General features: G+C 35.1%; 3 protein-coding genes across 7 annotated transcripts; 2 read left to right on the top strand and 1 right to left on the bottom strand.

Moving 5' to 3' along the window:
• The first annotated feature begins 3361 nt into the window (after positions 1-3361).
• Positions 3362-8332, top strand: NPY2 (Phototropic-responsive NPH3 family protein). Of its 4 annotated transcripts, XM_088500548.1 has the most exons (6): positions 3894-4102; positions 4737-5367; positions 5478-5618; positions 6079-6148; positions 6238-7413; positions 7571-8332. In XM_088500548.1, the coding sequence occupies exons 3-6, from the start codon at positions 5557-5559 to the stop codon at positions 8141-8143; spliced, it is 1881 nt and encodes a 626-aa protein (XP_088356674.1). In that variant the 5' UTR covers positions 3894-4102; positions 4737-5367; positions 5478-5556; the 3' UTR covers positions 8144-8332. The 4 variants fall into 4 exon arrangements, with proteins under 4 accessions (XP_088356672.1, XP_088356674.1, XP_088356673.1 ...); XM_088500546.1 differs by lacking the exon at positions 3894-4102 and adding an exon at positions 3362-3801 and having other exon boundaries at positions 4737-5618; XM_088500547.1 differs by lacking the exon at positions 3894-4102 and adding an exon at positions 4337-4477 and having other exon boundaries at positions 4737-5618.
• Positions 8333-11545: 3213 nt separating this feature from the next.
• LOC107616712 (LOB domain-containing protein 38) lies at positions 11546-12303 on the top strand. Its single transcript, XM_016318653.3, has 2 exons — positions 11546-11825; positions 11900-12303. Exons 1-2 carry the CDS (start codon positions 11639-11641, stop codon positions 12178-12180), a joined length of 468 nt encoding a protein of 155 aa, XP_016174139.1. The 5' UTR covers positions 11546-11638; the 3' UTR covers positions 12181-12303.
• Positions 12304-13514: 1211 nt separating this feature from the next.
• Positions 13515-19224, bottom strand: QWRF2 (QWRF motif protein (DUF566)). Of its 2 annotated transcripts, none has more exons than XM_016320890.3 (6): positions 17444-19224; positions 15272-15391; positions 14854-14970; positions 14675-14764; positions 14132-14242; positions 13515-14024 (listed from the first exon to the last, which is right to left on the bottom strand). In XM_016320890.3, the coding sequence occupies exons 1-6, from the start codon at positions 18866-18868 to the stop codon at positions 13944-13946; spliced, it is 1944 nt and encodes a 647-aa protein (XP_016176376.1). In that variant the 5' UTR covers positions 18869-19224; the 3' UTR covers positions 13515-13943. The 2 variants fall into 2 exon arrangements, with proteins under 2 accessions (XP_016176376.1, XP_016176377.1); XM_016320891.3 differs by having other exon boundaries at positions 14132-14239.
• Positions 19225-20561: the final 1337 nt, after the last annotated feature.

The raw sequence follows: 20561 nt of genomic DNA, 5'->3' as shown, positions 1-20561 counted from the left end.
AGACGGGCCCAAAGTTTCAAATAAAGCTAAACAAGTGAAGCTCAGTTCTACTAAAAATATCAAATGAAAGCTCACAATCATTGGTCACCCTAATAATAAAAAAAGAAAAAGAAAAGAAGAGAACAGAGGAAGCCTACAATAAGAATACAGGCAAAAAGAAAAAGTTAGGTTGGTGTATTGATGAATTTACTAAGCAAATTCATTAAGGTAGTGTTTGTTTTGAGGTACTAAGATAAAGATTAGGAGACTAAAACTCAGTATTATGTTTGTTGGTTTAGAGACTGGTACTAAAATTTTTGTCTCTTTTTCTAAAATTTCAGTATTTCAGTACCTTCAAAAAGTGAGGATATAGGAGACTAAAATTTTTAAAGATGAAGACTGAAACTTTAATAATATTTTATACCTAAAATACTTTCATTTCAATTAATTAATTCCAATTTTACTCTTTGTACAAATTAAATTAGAATTTTATTTTTATTTTAATTTCTGTCTCACACTTTGTACCAAACAGAATATTAAAATTTATTTTAATCTCTATCTCTTAATCTCTGTCTTCTCAGATTTTCTGTTCCTATCTCTCCACCAAATACTATCTAAAAAATTATTAAAAGTTCGAATATTAATTTGCGTATACAATAAGACGTTGATCTAAGCCGAAAACAAAGAAAAAAGAATACGCCTCTCCAATAAGCAAATTTGTTAATTTTAACCAAATCCTCTTCTTATATATCTATAGAAGTTGGTTATATAGTAGATAGTTAAAAGAGGGTGAGTTAGTTGCGTGTCTTTTGTATCCCGTATATTTTTTTTTGGTTTCCCACGGTATCCCCCAGCCCGACAGGCCAAGGACTAATCCGTCGCGGTACTGAGCTCCATTTAAGGGTTTGCCGCTGGCCAATGAGTTGCTGCATGCACAAGGCGGGATTCGAACCCCCGACACTTGCTTAAGCGGACTAGTGAGCTAACCACTAGACCAACCCAACTTGGTTTTTTGTATCCCGTATATGATAGTAGAAAATTAAGATAAAGGAGTCACATGTTACCAATAAGGCAGCTTTTCATATATGCACTGAATCTACTGGGAAAAATAAAAGTTGTTGCCTTACCATCATCATTCATTTAAAAAAATATATCCAATTCTATACTATGTATATGGATGACTTTGGTTGGCTCTTTTATTTTCTCAGTTTTTCCATTGCACCTTAATAGCATCATATGCTTTTGTAGTACGAATATAGTTTGATTTTCTTATTTCTGTCATAAGCAGGAATCATGGAAATGATGCTAAAGCTATGCTTAATATAGTGCACCAACCATATCACGTTACACATTCAATTCACCCTGCGCCAACACGTTCCCCCTTATATTAAATAATTGAATAAAACACACACACACGTATTAAAAGAACAACGTCATATGAATCAGGTAACGCATGCTACCATGCAATGATGCTCACAAAAGTAGTCATGCCACATTATTGCATATTATGTGCAAAAGATATCATATCATATCATATATCCCCACTTTGGCGATTATAGCCATAATTAGAGTATTATTTCATGTCATAGGTTTGCATGATTACCCAGTTTCAAACAATCTCATTCTATCTCCATACAACTCCAAAAGTTATTCTTTTAATATAATATATCAACTCAAAGTATATTTAATTCTTGATAAGACAATAGTATGCTTTAGCATTTATAATTTGTATTATGGCTAAGCTAAGGGTATGATTAATTATTCTTTTACTGTACTGGCTAGCTAGCATACAGTTGCATGCAGCCAATGTTATTATATAAGCCATGTGAATTCTGGTACAAGCAAGGGAAAAAAAAAAGGGAGATGAATTAAGTTATGACCGTACAAAAATTTCTCTATGTGGCTGGTTTGTACATGATGAGTTTGTGAATGGAAAAATTGTTTAAATTAGTCCAAGAAGGAAACAAGTAGTACCCTTTGGTAGCTAAGACACCAGGGTTTATGCACAAAATCTGCAGCATCAATACTGTTACAGGATTCTCACAATTCATTATGATTACAGTGTCCCCCCACCCCACTCAAATCTTTTTCTCACTATACACCATATCTTTGTAGACATAAATATACAGCAGATCATTGGTATACAAATTGACAACATAAATTTTGGAAAAAAATATATATGCTAGTAATCACTGCCCAGGTTTTTTCATCATTGTTTATCTTTTTTTGTAAAAAAAAAATTAACATTAATGTGTCAAAGGGTTTAAAAAATCCATGTTAGGGAATAGGGGGGGACCCTTTTTCCACAACTATGATAAGAGGGTTTATATTCTTTTGAGATATTAATTGTTAAAATTAGGCAATGTTTGGGAACTTTTTGGCACTGGGCGTGACCATTAGCCGTTGACTAATCCTTGTTGGGAATCTCACTAGTGTTGGAGCAATTTCTTTCACCCAAGTTAATTAAACTAATTATTATTATTAGTCATGACACTCCACCACTACCATCTTTGAATTTGAACCAGCTAGCACAATCTCAAAGTTGGAAGAATCAAGTACTAGTGAAGGAATATACTTAAAAAAATATTAGAAGGGTGGAATATTTAGTATTTGTGGTGTGATACAGTCAGCAGCATGTGTATAATTTAGTTTTAAGCATCTTCTCAAGGCTTTAGGAAAAACATGGAAGGAAAGAAGAGGGGACCTAAACATGTGCATGAGAGAGATAGAGTGTGTGTTATTGTTTAAAGAGAAAAATATAGCAGACTATAGCACTATTATAGGGATGTGTTCAAAATGGGGAATATGATATATTCTTGGGTGATTCCATAATACAATGTGCTTCTTTCATCTATCTGGTCTAAAGCATGAACTGATCCACTGTTATTTTATTTATTTATTTATTTAAGAAACTTTAGTAAAATATATTTTGTACCAAAAGGATTAGTGAATAAATATTGCCTATCAGTTCTCTTTTTAAGTTTAATATTTTGTTAATGTATTTGATTGATTTGACTTTTTGAACTATTTATTACTTCATTTATAAGCTATCATATCATTTGAGGATTAAAAATTTAAAATCCATTAAGGGATAGGTGGATTTTCAACTAGTCCTCCGCAGCAGCTTAGAGCCTGCATAATTAAATTATTAATTACATCTTAAATATGCATGTAACTTTGAGACTTATGTTCACATGACACAAATCATTAGCAACATGATCAAAATAAAGGTGAAATATCATAATTTAACAGTTAACAACTAATAAAGTTAGACACTCTATTCAATATCTCAGTCCATAGTAACCTTTACTAATAAAAATTTTGAAAAAGAAAACCACAAAATAATAGAAGACTTAACTTATATTGTTAATTTGAATATATTGATAATAATATAGCAGAGTGAAATATTAGAGGGAGAAGGAGAAGTAGAAAAGCAAGGGAGTGGTGCTTTTGTTGCCAACTGTCAAGTAATGAAAAGGAGAGAGTGAGAGTGATGATGAAAATGGTAGAAGAAGATTAGGACTGAATCAATGCTATGATATGAAGAAGATAACAGATGCCATTTAATGAGCTTTCATTAACTACTATTTACCATTACTCACTCTTCTCTCCCAACCCAAAAAGAAAGGCTGTAGTGTCAGTTTTGGCGTGCTTAACACTCACCAATGTCCTGAATGTGCTTGCTTTCCTTTCCTTTCCTTTCCCTTCCTTCTGAAATTGAATGTTCTGCTACTTACTTTCTTACCAAAAATTAATGAGCAAAATGCATTAGGAATGGTGTGGCAAACCAGCCAAAAAAGTGGTAACATTGAAGCTTGCAAGGTTCATGCAACATTTCTTATCACTTTGTCATTTTGTGCGTTTTCAGTGTGTGTGTGTGTGTATGTATGTGTACTTTGGAGTGTGGAACCAACAACAACAACATGAACAAACAAAACAACACCAGATTCTCTGATGGGTTGTGCTGGTTTTTCTTAAAGCTTTTGGCTTGCTTGTGATTGTGATCGTGTGTGTGTTTGTGTCTCGGTTTGTTTGTTCTTCTGACTTGACAAACACACATAACACTGTCATGCACAGCAACAGTGTTGTGTTCCTGTTCTACTGAAACTCCAAACTCTCTGCTGTAAGATCTTAGGGCCACTCTTCTTTTACCTTCCTTTCTTCCCTCTCTCTCACTTTACTGTTTCATCTCCACCTTCAGTGTTGTATATTATTTTATTGTTTTTTAACCTCTCTAGTTAGTGGTTACTTTAGCTCCAAATTTGGCAGATTTTCTTTATTTCTGTGTGCCTTTTTTTGTTGATAGTAAGTTGTAGTTGTATATATATATTTCCCTCAGTTTCAAAAACAAAAAAAAGGGTCTTGGTCTTGGGTTTTGTGGGGAACTACACGGAGAGTGAAGTTTGGTGCCTGTCCTTGTGATTTATTTGCCAGTTTGATTTAAGGCACATATTTCTTTCATGTGGGGTGGAGGGTTTGACACCACACACACCATAAAGTTATGATCTTGCTTTCATTATTTTACTTGATTTGTGTGATCCACATTCTGGTGGATTCCAATGGGTTTTTCCAGCTAGAATTTGTTTATGATTATATTCTTGCAAGTAGGAGTAGCTGCTGATGTTTGATTGTTACATTAATTAACACCATATTCTGTGATCTAGTTCATATATTCCATGCTTAACAATAAGATGCTTTCTGTCTACAGTTTTGGTGGTTTATTTCTTCTGATACCAAGATGCTGTTTTCGGTTGCAGGTTTTCAAACTTCAACGGTAAAAGAGAAAAAAGAAAAGAAAGAAAAGGAGTGGCTTAAAAAAATAAATCATTGTTGCAAGTATAAGAAGATAGGTAGATAGATAGATAGATATATACGTGTTGGATTTGGAACTTGTAGCTTTAGAGGCACTAGATGATGGTGTTGGTGTTGTGAATCTTGGAAGTGGCTTTAAAAAAAGGAAGAAAAGGGAACAGAGGAATCAGAAAGTGAAAAGGATAAAAGAAATTATGGGAAAGTGAGGTGGAGTCAGATTTGTGTGTGTGGTGTGTGTCTGATTTGAGAATTGTTTAGTGAGACTAGTCTGTTGGCTATGTCCCCTGAGCTGACTCGGTGCGCCCGGACTCCGTGGGCTTTGCCGGCGACCAAGGAAACAAACTCTTACTGCCTTCTCTTCCCATTTAAGAGAACCTTTACTTAAAAAATTGGACAATCCCCATCTTAGAACATTTTCTTATATATATAATTATATATCACTCTCTCTTTGATTCAGCTTCTGCCTTTGTTTGCTGTCAAGATTCGGTCACACTCCTTTGGTATTTAAGCTGTTCCTCCACATACCATTTCTTTATTACTCACTGAAAACCAAGAACCTTGGATGCATATCTCACTGTGAGTTGGCTGGGGTAGTAGACTCTTCTCTTTCCTTTTCTGGTAAATCTTCATACATAGAGAGGGATGTTTGGTGGACCTAACTGGAGCTTGTTGGACTTTGCATTCAGCTTTTGATTGGTGGAGAGTGGTCTTTTTCTTCTTTGAGTTGTCATCTTCAGAGAGGAAGCAGATCTTATATTGTTAAAGATGAAGTTCATGAAACTTGGTTCTAAGCCAGATACCTTTCAGACTGATGGGAACAATGTCAGGTCAGATTATTCTTGTCTTCGTTATACACATTCTTGTTTGCTTCTGTTTTGTGGCTATGATGTGAAGTACATTGTTTGATTGTAATGGTTTTGTTCTCTTTTCTCTATTTTAAAATGTATTATAAAGGCATGATTTCATTCTCCTCCCCATTCTCTCTGATTAGTCCTTGAAGGCCAATTTCTGTGATTGAGGGAATGTGTTGTGTTTGGTTGCTTCTGATTAGTTAAGTACACAGAAAAATAGTCTGATTATGCTTAGTTCCTGATTCATTGCTCTTGGAAATGGAAAATTCAATAAACTAAGCCTCTTCCCTTCATTCCAGATCCATATAAAATGTAGGAATGTGAATAGCCTGTATAAAATAAAATCTAAGTGGGAAAATTATGGTTTGATTAAAACATCTTAGTTTATTGTACTTTATTATTATCCACCTCTTAACAAGTTGCATTTCATGTCCAGGTATGTGGCCAGTGAGTTGGTATCAGATATCATTGTTAGTGTTGGGGATGTAAAGTTTTATTTACATAAGGTATGCATCAAACCAGTAAAATATATACATCAATGGATCTGTCTTTTGATATCATATGTTACTGATATTCCAAATATTCATCTATGTAGTTCCCTCTTCTATCAAAGAGTGCTCGCTTACAGAAGATGATCTCCCTCAGTAATGAAGAAAATGTAGATGATGTCCAAATTGGTGACATTCCGGGAGGCGCAAGTGCCTTCGAGATATGTGCTAAGTTCTGCTATGGGATGACTGTTACCCTGAATGCTTACAATGTAATAGCAACTCGGTGTGCAGCAGAGTACCTTGGAATGCATGAGACAATTGAGAAAGGAAACCTCATTTACAAGATTGATGTTTTCCTTAGCTCTAGCATTTTCCGTAGTTGGAAGGATTCGATCATACTTCTTCAGACTTCAAAGTCTATGCTACCATTGGCTGAGGACTTAAAGGTGGTGAGCCATTGCATTGAATCTATAGCCAACAAGGCATGTGTTGATGTATCAAAAGTTGACTGGTCTTACTCCTACAACCGGAGAAAGCTTCCGGAGGAAAATGGAATCGATTCAGATCCGAACGAAATCAGAACTCGGCTAGTACCAAAAGACTGGTGGGTTGAAGATCTATGTGAGCTTGAAGTTGATTTGTACAAGTCTGTAATTACAAGTATTAAAAGCAAGGGAGTTCAGCCTAATGAGGTAATTGGTGAAGCTTTGAAAGCTTATGCTTACAGAAGATTACCAAGTTTCACCAAGGGAATGATCCCCTGTGGAGACATATCAAAGCAACGGCTAATAGTCGAAACAATCCTATGGTTGTTACCTACTGAGAAAGGCAGCATCTCTTGTAGGTTCTTACTCAAGTTGTTAAAAGCTGCCATTTTCGTAGAGTTAGGAGATAAGGCTAAAGAAGAGCTTGTAAGGAGAATTGGGCAGCAACTGGAGGAGGCTTCTGTTAGTGATATTTTGATTCGAGCACCGGATAGAGAAACTACAATCTATGATGTCAGTATAGTCCAGAAAATTTTAAGAGAGTTCTTCATGAAAAATCACAACACTGAGATTGAATCAATAGGTGCTGGTGAGCTTGTGGGGATAAGAAATCCCGGGATTTTATCTGATGCTTCCAAGCTTATGGTTGCAAAACTCATAGATGGATACCTTGCCGAAGTTGCAAAGGATCCCAATTTACCTTTGTCAGATTTTGTTGATCTTGCTGATCTAGTGTCGAGCATCTCTCGTCCTACTCACGATGGCCTTTACAGGGCCATCGACACGTATCTTAAGGTAAAAGTTTTCGATTCAATTCGCCTATTACATTATAGTTTAGCTATAAAGTATGCATCTATACTAGTAGTTAACATTTAACACTATTTAAGAAAGTTGTTTGTGGAACTAACTAGTGCAATTTTGTTTATTTCAAACTTGCTTTATAATGCTACAGGAGCACCCTGGGATCAGCAAAGGTGACAAAAAGAGGATTTGCAAACTAATGGATTGCAGAAAACTGTCTGTTGATGCCTGCATGCATGCAGTGCAAAATGAGAGGCTACCATTGAGAGTTGTTGTGCAGGTACTTTACTTTGAGCAGGTAAGGAGTGCTGCATCATCCGGTACCAGCACGCCCGACATACCTAAAGGACACAAGGATTTGAGCAATGTATCTAATGCTAGCTCGAGGTCCGGGACAACCAATCCGGAAGACGAATTGGATGCTGTGGCCACAGCTGAGGAGCTGAAGGCCTTAAGAAGGGAACTTGCATCATTGAGGATGAGCAATGGTAATGGTGGTGGTGGTAATGAGAAAGATGTAGATATCAAACCAAACATGGACAAAGCTGTGATTGGAAAGATGAAAGGGTTGCTCAGGTCAAAGAAGTCATTCATAAAGAAATGGGCCAGCAAAGGAGGACAAGGTGAAAATAGTGGCTCTGATTCATCAGATAGTATTGGTTCTGCTAATCCAGAAGAAGTTAAATCCACTCCATCCAGAAATAGGAGGCATTCAGTTTCATGAAATTAAGTTTGGTTTATTTTCTTTGTTTTTGTTTGTTTCTTTTGCTTAGTTTCTTATGCCAAACAAACATGACCCCAACACTAAGGTACATATAGTTTAAAAATAGCAGAATTGTGTAGATTGGAAAATCATGTAACCATGACATCATTATCCTATCAAATTGAAAGTAGCTATATTATTTAATTACAATCAAGTTAGTTACCTTGTCTCATAAGAGCAGTTACTGAAAACTTATTAGTATCTCATGTGCTAATATTCTTGCCTAATGTCAGATTAAATTCTTATAATGTTGAGAATCAAGATTTAAGTGGGTGGGATGCTTGATACCACATGTGTTAACAATTTTGTGGAACTGCAAGCTTGTGCTGGATCCATTATTTTGAGCCATTAAGTCAAAACCACTTATTGATTTGCATATAATAATTTTTAACGGCTACTTGTAGATTCTTATATAAGATTCAAAGTTTTTTTTTTTTCTTTTTATTTGACAATAATGATAATCCGAAGTGAGACTTCCAACATTACAATATGGACAAAAAATAACAACTCAATTCAGCTGTTAGTGCTCTTAATAAATTGTAATTTAACTATGACCCCATTATTTGTTTTGCTTATCTATCATTACATCAAAATGATACAAAAGTTGCTCCCGTAAAATCCACACAAACATGCTTCAAAATGCTCGTCACAACCATTCTTAATTAATTAATTAATGAAGAGTAAAATATCGTTTTTGTCCCCAATGTTTGGGATAAGTTTTAAACTTGTCCATAACGTTTCAATCGTACTATTTAAGTCCCTAACGTTTCAAAACTGACTCAATGTTGTCCTGCCATTAGGAATCCATTAACAGAATTGACGGCGGGACAAAATGGAGACAATTTTAAAACGTTAGGGACTTAAATAGGACGAAAACGTTTGGAACAAAAATGATACATAGAAATAAATTTTAATTTTATCCTTCAATAATATTAATTTTTTACTATACATAGTATTCAATTATTTTTTAAAATAAAAGTAATGTGATTAAGTATAATTTATTTAGATGTAATTGAAAAATAATTGAATACTATGTACAGTAAAAAATTAATATTATTGAAAAATAAAATAAAATTAAAATTTATTTTTATGTATCGTTTTTGTCCTTAACGTTTTCGTCCTATTTAAGTCTCTAATGTTTTAAAATCGTCTCAATTTTATCCCGCCGTTAATTCTGTTAACGGATCCCTAACCGCAGGATAACATTGAGTCAATTTTGAAATGTTAGGGACTTAAATAAAATGATTGAAATATTAAGGACAATTTTAGAATTTATACCAAACGTTAGGAATAAAAATGATATTTTCCTCATTAATTAATTAGTATAGTCATCCGGCACCAATTAATCGCATACAAAGCTTTCTAGTGATTACAATAATACTAACAAAATCAAGGTTAACACTTGTCCTTAGGCCAAGGCCACATAATTGTGCCGCGGCAGCAAGTAATAAAACTCTATATAAATATTTTATGAAAATAATAGAGATATCCAATAGTTACTATGCTTCAATAGCATCTAATTGTACCTTTCATCACACTTTGTTTATGTCCAAGGTTTGACTTTAATCTGGTTCATTGGAGCCACTAGAAAAATCTAGATTAAAATTTAATCGTTGATTACAAAGGAGTGGTGGCAGAAGTTTATCAAGACCGTAAGTTTGGTTATTTATATATTTTCATATCTTTTATAAAGATGTGATGAAATTGAAGTCATTTAAAAGAAAAAGGTCAAATTGATTGAAAGGTGCCTTCATAACAATTATGCATGTGTCTTCTTAATGCATTGAAGGGACACAGATTCTAATTAAGGTGTTTAATTTCCTCTCTAATCCGATTAGAATGCAAATTATAAAAGGGAAATGTTATGGGAGAATGATTTTATTGAACGATATAAATAATTATTAATTAAATAAAAATATACTACACTTTTAATTTAATCCATTAAATTTTAATATTAAAATAATTATCTATATACTAATAAAATGAACATCTGATATATCTATTATTTATATTATTTAATATTTTTATTGTTTCACTATATTTTTCCATTATAAAAAGGAGATGCAATTTTGGATAAAGATGCCAACTGCCACGTATCCAACTTGGTTCTGTAATTTCTATGCTCCACTATATATTCATGTCCAGATCATCAACTTGTCATTATCGCTTTTCTTTATTTGGATTCAGTTCACTCTATACTATAGGGAAATTTTGAAATGAAGGTAAATAATAAATAAAATATGCAATGGGGAATTATTTAGGATAAAAAAGAAAAATAAAAATAAAATGTAGTTTACGTTGATACAAACTGGGAATCCAAGTGGCGGAGAATTCCCAAAAATTGCGGAGAACCTGAGCAGAGCAGATATTATATGAGGACCCATTTCTTTGGAATCCTTCCTAGTTCCTTCTTAGCTGCACCCCTACAAACTAGAGTAATAAATAAAAAATTAAACATACATAATTTTTAATCCTTTTAGTTTCTATGATAATATAGTTATCTGATTGATGCAATAATACATAATTAAATATATAACGATGCTAACTGTAGATAAAAAATCAAATATAAAATTAGTTATATGTGTAGAATATAAATTAAATAATACAAAAATATTATTTATACATTAAATTAGTTACTAATGTATATTTATATTTTATTATGTATTTTATATTGATGGTTACGGATGTGTTTGGTAAATGGGTTGGAGAAGAGAGAAGTGCATTTGAATCTCGCTTCATTTATATGTTTGACAAATTTTTATCATCTAAACGCAGAAGTGATTTTACTTTTCAACCCACGTTTACTAGAAACTACAAATTCTTGCTTTTCCGTTCACCTTTTCACGTTAGATTGAAAAAAAAAATTTATGTACTAATTGTGTCCTTCATTATTCATATATTTGTTATTTGTTTTATAATGTTTTTTCTCTAATACTTTCCTATGCATATTATTATTTTTTGTTTATATAAATTTTTTAACTATTATTGTTATTTTTTTTGTATAGAATATTTTTTTTGCTTTGTATTATGATTCTATTAATTCTATTAGAGTAAAGAATAAAAAATACTAAAAATACTAAAAAAAATTAAAATTTATTTAAATATTTAAAATAAAATTATAAGATAATATAAAATAATTATTTAAATTTATGTCTCTTTTTTGTAATTTTATATCTAAAAATAATTTTAAATAATGTAATCCAAATAATATTTAATTTATTATAATCCATTTTAAATTAGAATTACCAAAATAATTTTACGATACCACAGTTTTAATCAAAATCAATTTTGCAAACTTAATTTTATATAAACCTTTGTTTACAAATCCTAATCCAAGCACACACCACCATGATGTAATATAACATTGAAACAGAAAATGAATATTTTAATCCGTTTATATAGTAAGGATGGGTAACAGAATGAGTGTAGTGGATTGGTGAGAAAAAAGAAAAGAGGATGAGCTGCAATGGATGCCGTGTGCTACGAAAAGGGTGCAGCGAAGAGTGCATGCTACGACATTGCCTGGTGTGGATACAGGACAATCCACCAGCACAGGGTTACGCCACCCTCTTCGTCGCCAAGTTCTTCGGCCGCGCCAACCTCATGTCTTTCCTTTCCTCCGTTCCCACCAACCACAGATCCGGTATTCATTTATTTTCTAGTTATATAGTTTAACTGATAACCGTTAAATAATTTGACATATTTTATTATTGGCAGCATTGTTTCAGTCACTTCTATATGAGGCAGTGGGTCGTACCATAAATCCGGTGAGTGGGGCGGTGGGGCTGCTCTCGACAGGCAACTGGCATCTCTGCCAGTCCGCGGTGGACAAGGTGCTGCGAGGGGGCGGCGCCGCCTTGATGGAAAGTAGTGATCATTTGAAAGAAGCAGAATCACAAGAGAGAATTGAAAAGGGTCAACCACCCAGCAACACAACAACTACTCATCATTGGCCTTCTCAAACGACTGAAACCAAGCTGCTTACGCTTTTCTTATGACCTTCAATTATTACTTCTCATCTTAAATGCCTTTTTAATTAACTTTTGCTACCAACTTATTACTAATCTATATATAACCAATAAATGAACTTATATTCATCATCAAGAATGTTATTTTCTTCAATCTTTGCTTCCCGACTACCGCATCCATATTGTTAGAAACAAGAGACTAAATTGGAGAAATGATTTGTGTGTATATTCAAGTTGTCTATTCAAATTGTCTAGAATGATACAATATAAAGGGTATTTATAGGTGCTAAAAGAATTCGTAATAATAAAGACGTAATCTCCTATAATAAATATTAAGGTATACTAATTGATCCTAATTATATTCTAACACATATTAGTCCATCCAATTTTATGTAAAAATATCTCTAGAATTAAAATTTCAGCGTTAAAATCTTATCTCCGTTTTTCTCCTAATATGAGATGACGTTCATTTCGCATTTAGTCGTAGCAAGTGGGAGATTTTTCCATGCATGGTTTAGTATGATCATGTCATGGGGCCAGCAACTCGTTCATACTAAGTAAAAGGATAAAAGCTTCTGGTTCTGTTTAAAAAGGGGGTCCATCATGGATAGAAAGAATTTCATTTGCTTTAATTTGCCGAGTGCTAAATTAAGATAACAATAATGCAAGAGATATGTAAATAAAATAGTTAAAGTGGTAGCAAATAATTCTAATGAACTTTATCCAAGTGAATCTTGAAGAATAATAGTTAAAAAATGGGACTTGTATATATTATCACACATCATATATGACATCTGCATCACTCACAATGTGTATGGTAGTGGCTTCTGCTTGTTGTGGTAAGGCAAAAATATAAGACTTGTATTGCATGTACAGAAATGTGAATGTGAATATCACTGCCCCTTCACTTCTTCCAAGAGTCATTTACTGAAATCAAATATTTGTATCAACTTTTTGTATTGATCTTTTTTTTTTCATATGGTGGCAGAGAGTGGGCCTCCATTCCCATTTTTGGTGTAGTGGGCTATGCTAAAAAAAAAACAAAAGAAAAAACATTTTAATGATAACAACATACAATTTAACCAAGTTAGGTTTGTCTAGAGTTAGCTCACTAGTCCGCTTAAGCAAATGTCGGGGATTCGAATCCCGCCTTGTGCATGTAGTAACCCATTAGCCAGCGACAAACCCTTAAATGGAGCTCAGTACCACAACGGATTAGTCCTTAGTCTATCGGGGCGAGGGATACCGTGGGAAACCAAAAAAACAATATACAATTTGGCAGCCTTTACTCTTGTGCAAAATCAAGTGAAGCCTGTGAGCTAAAACTGCTAATCAGAAAATAAAATAGTGAAAGATGGGAGGAGGAATTGAAATGAAGTAGGCGACATACTCCCTAATAAACAATGATTAGTTGATTACATATAGTATAGATTTTTATATACATAGACACTGCTTTCCTCAGATGACAAGTGACAAGGTAATTGTATACAACTCTAGCTAACTACTGAGAGAGGAAAGCCACCTATTTTTCCTTTTTTCTTAGTAAATTGAAATCCAAGACACAAAGATATACTACACACAAAGACACATTACAAGACCACACCAGAACGAGGCTCCAAAACTTGTCAAATGAAATACCAAAACACCAGCTGTTAACTCTCCATGATTATTACCTTGTTGGTTGTTGTGTGTTATCATCTCATCTCCACCCCGTGGAAAATAAAAAGGCTGAGAGTAGTGTTAGCATTAAGAGTGAGCAGTCTGTCAAATAAGGATCAGTTGAGTTCTTTCTTCTACACATGTGTTGTCAGGCAGCTGCAACTTGGTACTCGAGATAGTTGTAACATATGCGTTCTTAAGCTACAATCCTTCACCTATAACAATATTTACACATACAACATACCAATAAGAAATTCATATACAAATTGGTCAATTGGGGTGAGAGAGAGCTTCAGAAAGAAAAAAAGAAAAACATGGCTACCTGCATGGCTGCTAATGAGGACAAAAAGTCCTTGCATTGCTCAAGCAAAAACCTTTCCTTTGAGGTCACCTTCACGATTTCCGCCACCAAGCAGTTAGTTTCTTCCACCTGCTACAAGAAACTAGTGTTTTTTAGAATACTGATAGAAGTGTAAATATCCTCTTATCTCTTACCCGATTCCGACTTCCCTAGTCTGTACTACATATGAACCATGCGATGAGTATGAGGCACCCCCTAGAAAATTGAGCCAACAAGCTTTTAGGCCATGCTACTTATGGTTTAGCATGTTTGGTTAACAAAAGCTTCTCTCTTGTAGCTTTTATCCAAACCATGATTTTTAGGTCATGTTAGAATTTAAGGTCCAATGACTGATTGCTTCAATCAACCCCACTAATTCAAGAAACCCGAGAATCAAACAAAAATATGGAAAGTAAAAATTATACACATTTTCACTCCATACAACCTTACATATACCAATGGACGACAATTAAAAGAACACAGGCACCTTGCTGAGAAGCACAAACACAAGAAAATAAAAATCACCTTTGATGAGAGAGAGTATATAGAGGATGCCATTGCCTGCATCACATCAACTGCTGACCCCAGAGCATCCTTTAGATTTGGTACATCCGCCTGATAAAGAATATCGGTTAAGATTTCACAGTCTAATTGAAAACAGTGAAGAGTGTTTCTAGAAGGAAAGAAAAACATGTGGCACATACTACTGCTTTTTCAACAACCGGAAGACGGAGGGTACTGGCTTTCAAAGCTTCAGTTGCTCCAAGCAAAGAATTGGCGTGATCTCTATCTAGATGGGCCCATTCTTCCAAATAAGAAATCTATGGCCAAGAAGAAAAAACATCAATAATCGGGGAAATAATATTAATAATAATAATTTTAATTTTTATTAGCATTATTAAAAGCATACTGATTAAATGCATTTAGATTATGATTCTCATGTAATCATGAAACCAACTTTGCATCAAGATATAAAAACATCAGCAAGTGCATGCAGGCATCTAAAGCAATAATGCAAAAAAACAATATAGAATTGTATTAAGTTGATCAACTTTGGAGTCGCATGCACTGCATACACGCATAATAGGTATTACATTTGAAACTGAAAACCCTGAACCATACCTGTCCCTTTAGGATGGAAGTTAGCTTCAACTTTTGCCTCAGCAACACCAGCTTGATTCTTTTAAGTATGACTGAATGCCTAAGTTCTGAAATTGTAACCCATGCATTCCACAAATGCCTCTGGTGCAATGAAATACATTTAAGTTAGCCTAACACTACATTACTATTTAGTAGTACAGTTATCAGCCAACAGAACAGATGTTGTCATCCTAAACATGGAGTGAATTATTTCACTACGCATGGAACTCGAAGTGCCAGTAAAAAAACCAGGTGCAGGAAACATTCTTTAGAAGTGTGTGGATACCTCTCATGATGAGCACTCCGGAACATTGTACAATCCAACAACTGTGAAGTGTGAATCAAACCATTGAATGTCACTAATACTAATATGTTTCTTGATCCTATTCCTATAATATGATGTAAGAAATTAGTAATGTTACTTTCATCGGACACCTCATGCCATCATAATGATAGATCAAGCTATGCTATCAGGAATTTCACTCAAGGTAACTAAACTACTCTATTTTCAGCTCATATACTTAAAGTTTTGGGGCCTACAAACATCCTCTATCTTGCATGTTACAGATTTTCTTCCTCAACATAGATAAAAAGGCTAAGGGTGAGTCTTGGTGCAATGATAAGGTTGCTTGATGCCCGGGAATTTGGATCCTCTAAAGTGAGAAAGTTGGTAAAGTGGTAAAGTGAAGGGTTAATCACTATTGATTTTGTAATTTTCATGAAATGTGTGCCCCACTATCTTAATTTAAGAGTGATTAACTCCTCACTTTACAACTTTACCAACTTTCTCACTTTAGAGGATCTTAATCCGATGCCCCGTGCTTAAGGTCATGGATTTAAATCTTGTGGAAAACCTCTCCGTTTGGGTGGGTACATGCTTATATTCTCCACAACCCCCACTACGTAGGAGAGTCATAAACTGGGATGCCACTGGTAACAAGGTCCATTTTAACCACTTGTAAACTTCCACCTGTAACTAGTTGTAAACTTGACTGGCAAATGGAATGACACTAGTAAATCAAGACACAGATTTTTGTTATAAAGCATCTTCTTGTTGTCAAACTGACAAGATAATTTTTCGGTTAGCACAAGGCAGGAAGTATTCTGAACAAATTTCCAAAGTTAGTATGACTAGTGGTCCAGAAAAGGTATGATTGTTCAACTAATACATAAACCATGTTGTCTTTCCTTACCCTGGATAAACAATCTCATGTATGTAAGCTTTCTGCAAGCATTTCCATTTCTAATAGTACGTTAGCATACTTAGGCTAGAAATTTTGGAGAACTCCTTGATAATCTTCATTTACGGAGAACACCCTTCTCAAATGAGCATTAGAATGATTCTATTCAATGGTTGATTTTTTTCTTCTAACTTTTTATAGAAAAAGAAATTATAGAAGAGGAAGGGGGCATCCTAACATAGATACAAAGAGATATGGCTAGCACCTAATGGGATAAACCTTGTGACAATGCAAATCATTTCTTGACATCAGGATGAACAATACTATCTTTACTTTTCATGCTTAAATACTAAATCCAAGAAGTATATAATTAATTTTTCATTAATCAGTATTCTATAATACCTAGGAGCCTTCTAGATAAACAACTCGATAGCCTGCCCTCCCTAAATATCAGATGAGAGAATATGAAGGAAAACCCAGCCCCTAAACCAACAACACTTGTGGGACTTGCCAGCAGATAACTAGTCGTGGGAAGAGGAAACACTAGAAGACTTTCACACCATAGAAGGCTAGAAGATTCAGATATTTAAGATACAGGAACAGTGTAGCTCTATCCAAAGAAGCAAAAGTGATTTGTGATTAATTTTAAAAAATGCTATTACCAACAATCCAACATGCACTTAAGCGTTGCATCTGCATATTCCCTTAAAATCAGGCATCAAATTTTCGTTTGAGCAATAAGAACATTCATCATTCACCCTAAGACTCTAGCCTATTAAACTTCCAGCACATGGTTATACAAAATTATTAGTCTGATGATGCACTCCAAGGCACATTACATGAAATGTAATCCTCACTAATCTAAATTGTTTGTTCCACAAACCATGCTGCAAAATATAAGCATTCAATGACATGACACAATTACTAGAAGAAAAAAAATTGACACCCCAATTTCAAGCAACTAAAAGCATACCTCTGCACTCAGTTTCTGAACCATGAAGGTAGCATCTGCCCTTGCATTAACAAACCGCCACTGCGCATACCGATTATACAGAAGCCTCAATGTATGTGCATCGAATATCCGATCTTCCCCTATCTTCCCTCTTCTCACATCAGCAGAGAAGCTGAGAATAGAAGGTGTACTACTAGAATTACTACTGATGGAGCTGGCAACAGCACTTCTGACCCTAACAGGACTGGCAATCCCCCTCGAAGGCGAGGATGTAGAAGATGCCCAAAGTTTACTTGGTGAAGCAGGCCGCGCTGGATTACCCCTGATAGGAGAAGCCATGGTTCTTGGAGACAACACAGGGCCACCACTATTATACCTTCTCAACTGAGAATTCTTTGCTGTACCAACCATTCTAGAGACAGGGCTTGTTGACAATGGTGAACCGGGATCCTGCAGGCGGCGCAGGCGGCTATTAGTCTCCTGCCAAAACTTGGCAGAAACAACAATGCCGCGCGGCTTAGCAGCAGCAGAAGGATAATCCTGCACACCTGAAGTGCTACCAGAGGAAACACTATCACTATCAGAAGCAGAAGCAGTGAGATCACTAGGAACCAATGGAGACTCATGATGATGATTATTATGCTTATTATCATCACTCTTCAACAACTCAGCTTTTCCCAAATCCAAACTCAACCCTGCAACCCCACCACCAAAAGAAGCCCTTCTACTGCCACCACCATCCAAAACCATCGATTGCTGCAATGCACGCACCACTTTCCCAGCCCCATTTCCAACAGTGCAATCCACACTCCTATAGAGGCTATTCGGACCTGAGTTCGGGTTCCGGGTCCGACCCGGCCACCGGTGCTGATCTCCGGGCCTTGAATTTTCCCCTTGATCTCCTCTCACGGGAGTTGACCTCCGCCGCTCCGGAGTCGCAGCGGCCTTCCTGGAGTTGCCGGAAGAAGGCGGCGTGGCGGTGGCGGAGGCCTTGGCCTTGCTGATCGGAAGCGAGAACGCCTCCCCTTGGAACGAAACGGAGAGGCTCCGCGTGGAACTGACAAGAAGCTTAGCGGCGGCGGAGGAGACATCGGCAGCGGCATTGTCGGGAACCGGAGTCATGGGCCTGCTGGGCCTGCGTCGGCCCACAGATTGGGAACGGTTGGGAAGGAGAGGAGTTGAAGGAGGATGAGACGAATTGGTTGAGCGAGAGAGTAGAGGAGAAGGGAACCTTCTAGAAGAAGTGGAAGACGAAGAAGTCGAAGTAGTTGAGGTTGAAGTGGTGGTGGTGGAGGTGGAGGGTGAAGGAGACATGTACCTTGAAGAAACTTGCCTCCCCTTGGGTCTTCTAGGTATGGTAGAGGTGGTGGTGGTGGTGCCATTGGTGGATTTCGAGGGCAATGGGTCGGTTGAAGCTGCTGCAGTTTCAGAAATGGCAGCCACCATTATAAGAAACTTTGGGGGATAAAGGTGGGAACTTTACCTCACATTGCTTGCCTCAGTTACTAAAAAGGGGGTTTCAGTTTCAGTTGAGGGTTTAGAGCTTCGAGAGATCAAGGGATTCGAGTATGGCGGAGAACGGCGAAATGGGTATGCGCCAGATTCAGTATTCGCGACCAACAGTGAGAGAAATAGCGTTCCAGGTTGTGAGGGTTTAGAGAGAGACAAGAAAAAAGAAAGAAAGAGGGTTGAGAAAGCCAAGTAAGTAGGTAAAACTAAAACAATGAATATGGCTTCAATCTTAATCAAATTAATTAGCTAATCACCATTTATTTAATTTTAGTGCTGTTATTCTACTACTTACCTCTTTTTTTTATTCTATCCTCTATATAGTTTCTCAGATGTGAATTAAATTTCTCGCTACCTTTTTACTTGGAAGGAATGAATGATAAACAAGTTTATGTTACTTGGAAGAGTTGAATTTTTAATATTCTTTTTCTTATCAAGTTACCTACATTGTTATATAAAGTTAAAAAAGGGAAAATCTAAACACCTTGTTAGTGCCTTAATTAGCATTAGCTGGTTCCCTTTTTCCAGTACAAAATATTTATTTCAGAAACCGTGACCAATTTAATGGAGTCTTCATGGATTAGTTGCATAAGGTTTACTAGTCCAATCCCTTTTGTTAACCGATATTACATCAATCTTATTTTCTTGGAAATATTAATTATGTTAGTAGCTAGATTGGCATGTCGTACATTATTTGGTTGCCTGGTGGGGGAAGAGATTTGGGAGGGAAAATAACTAAATCAAATTGAACACATATTTAGATGCTTAAATACATTAGTAGATATTTGTTATCTATTTCTTCATCTTACCAAATACAACATTAATGTAATAATGTTGTTCCCTTCAAGTCTTCAACTAAGCCATAGCAATAAATGATACCTTTCTAGAATTAAAAGTAAGGGAGGGAAAAAATAGAAAGAGAGAAAAGAAAAGAAGCAAATTTTCATATATTTTTGTGTAAACACACAGCATCATTTCCAATTTTTAGTAGCTTGTTTCCATTAGTTTCCTTCTTAATTACCTTTAACTGTTCCATTACTTGAGGCAGGGGCATTGACTTTATACATAGCTTAATACCTAAATAAAATTAGTACTAGTCTTGGTGGATATGCTCATGGAGTGAAAAACAAAAATTCCTTCTTTCCTAAGCATAAAAGAAATTATTTGCTAAATTTGAATAATCACGAGATTTAACTCAAGTATATAATTTATATCCCATTATCAAAACGATATCTATACCATCGATTTTATCTAATAAAAAAAAAATAAGATTTAACTAAGTTTATTTGTTCATTTAAAATCAGAAAGTTTGAATTTCGTATTATGTATGCAATAATCTATTGTTCTTTGTATAGGTATTAAAATTCAAACCGATCTAACTGCTTATCCAATCCAATCCAAACCAAAAACCAATTAAAACCGCACTAATTCGGATTTGATTAGATTTTATTTTTTGCAAACCGCTGGATTTGATCAGATTTTCATAGCTGATCCAATTTAATCCAAACCGCACAATATGTTATAATATTATTATTTTATTATTATATTTACAATTATACTTAATTACTTATAACATGTTCAATTTGTTATACATTTTTCTATTATTCATGTATTATTATTATTTAATAAA

This window comes from Arachis ipaensis, chromosome B9, assembly GCF_059453495.1.
Source record: "Arachis ipaensis isolate K30076 ecotype BB chromosome B9, ASM5945349v1, whole genome shotgun sequence".
Lineage (NCBI taxonomy): Eukaryota > Viridiplantae > Streptophyta > Magnoliopsida > Fabales > Fabaceae > Arachis > Arachis ipaensis.
The sequence above is the reverse complement of the archived record's forward strand: the minus strand, read 5'-3'. Positions and strand labels throughout refer to the sequence as shown.